The sequence below is a fragment of the Emiliania huxleyi genome (assembly GCF_000372725.1).
Source record: "Emiliania huxleyi CCMP1516 unplaced genomic scaffold EMIHUscaffold_68, whole genome shotgun sequence".
NCBI lineage: Eukaryota > Haptophyta > Isochrysidales > Noelaerhabdaceae > Emiliania > Emiliania huxleyi.
This window is the reverse complement of record NW_005196900.1, coordinates 527,842-529,457: the sequence shown is the minus strand read 5'-3', so window position 1 is coordinate 529,457 and position 1,616 is coordinate 527,842. Positions and strand designations below refer to the sequence as shown.

The 1,616-nt window shown below is 68.5% G+C and overlaps 1 protein-coding gene across 1 annotated transcript in view; it reads left to right on the top strand.

Annotated features, from left to right (window-relative positions):
• Nucleotides 1-452: 452 nt before the first annotated feature.
• Nucleotides 453-1,616, top strand: part of EMIHUDRAFT_105464 (hypothetical protein) — a gene marked incomplete at both ends in the record, with an annotated part of 12,521 nt that continues 11,357 nt past the window's right edge. The window contains 4 exons of the mRNA XM_005762444.1: nucleotides 453-977; nucleotides 1,025-1,243; nucleotides 1,292-1,333; nucleotides 1,476-1,563. Of these exons, the coding sequence (XP_005762501.1) occupies nucleotides 453-977; nucleotides 1,025-1,243; nucleotides 1,292-1,333; nucleotides 1,476-1,563 (874 nt within the window). The remainder of the gene's footprint in view (nucleotides 978-1,024; nucleotides 1,244-1,291; nucleotides 1,334-1,475; nucleotides 1,564-1,616) is intronic.

Below are 1,616 nucleotides of genomic sequence, written 5' to 3'. Positions count from 1 at the left end.
TGTCCACCTCAGAGGCACCTCCGAAGCAAGGCCGCCGCACGCCGGCGACACAGCTCCAGCTGTCGAACTGACCCGCAGCTCCTCTCAGTGACAGCTCAGAGCGGGAACTGTGACGAAAGTTGACTGAGGCGGTTGTCAGGAATCATCATACGGATCGCATGGTGGCTCTCTCATGACGGGAGACCGCCCGACCACTCCTGGGTGGCACTGCCACCGGTGTCGCTCGACGTCCTGTCGACAGCGTGCCGACAGCGACACAGACCATGTGGGACGCGTCGAGTATCGACCTCTACTGCTTACCCAGCCTTCGAGTGTACCCTGGCTATGCTTCGAGTGTACCCTGGCTATGGTCCCACACCCACTGGTGTCCATCTCAGAGACCGCAGGAGGTCATGAGGGTACGGGAGTGCCAACCCCACAATGCCTAAAAACCCAGCCCAGTAAGCTGGGACATGAGCGCGGACGGGCAGCCCTCCTCCGAGGCGGCGCTGCTAATCACGGTCTCCGACCCGGAGAAGCACGGAACCTCAATCACCGCCGCGTTCGTCGACTACAAGCTCTCCACAGTGACGCAGCTCTCGCGGTACGCGGCGAAAGAGTTCTTCGTCCGGCGGCGCTATCGCGACTTCGTGTGGCTGCGCGACCGGCTGTGCCACGCCTTCCCTGGCTGCGTCGTGCCGCCGCTCCCCACCGTGGACTCGCCGCTCAAGGACGACCGCTTCTCGCCAAACTTCATCGAGCGGAGGCAGGCCGGGCTGCAGCTGTTCCTGAGGCGCGTGGCGGGGCACGAGCGGCTGCGGGAGTCCTCCGACCTGCAGACCTTCCTGGAGGCCAAGGTGTGGGAGCTGCAGACCGTCAAGAATGCGACGGGCTCCTCGTGGCTCGGCGCGCTCTTCGACGGCACCCAGGAGAGCGAGCCCGGCCGCAAGCCCTCTCGCCGCCCTCTCGCCGGGCTTGACCGTCGCACCCTGGCCCGCGTGTCCAGGAGAGCCTCAAGAGTGTGCAGTCGCTGATGGCGCACAAGGTGCCTGACGAGGAGGCGATCGAGCGCGTCCGCGCCTTCGCCGCCAACTACGCGACGATTGCCTCTGCGAGCGCGTCAAAGCAGCACGCAGCAGTGCGCACGCAGGCCGACATGGCCTCCGACCTGCGGCAGCTCGCGCCCGCCCTCGACATGCTCTCTCAGTCCGAGACGGAGCTGTCACTGCCTCTGACGCACATGGCACGCCCCCTCCGCGGGGCGGTGCGTGGCGGACGGCGCCCCCAGAGAACTGCTCCCGCCCGTCTGCAGGCGGCGGCGCTCGATCGAGTCAAGGAGCTGCCCCTGGCGAGAGTGCAGGCGCGCAGGGGCGAGGGCCGGGGGCGCGGGCCCCGGTAGGGGGCGGTCGAGCGGCCGCCGCGCATCTCCTCTGCCGAACCGACACGAACGCCCCCCCCCCCCCTCCCCCCCTCCCCTTTCTCTGCACGCTCTGCAGGCGGAGCACGTCTGCGGCCTCTCTGCGCTCCTCGCCTTCAACACGGGGATGGCGACGGCGCTCAACGAGGCGCGCCGCCCCTGCCCCAGTCCCGCCCCTCGCCGTCCGACCCCACCGACGCGGCAGCGCCCAACGCCAGGT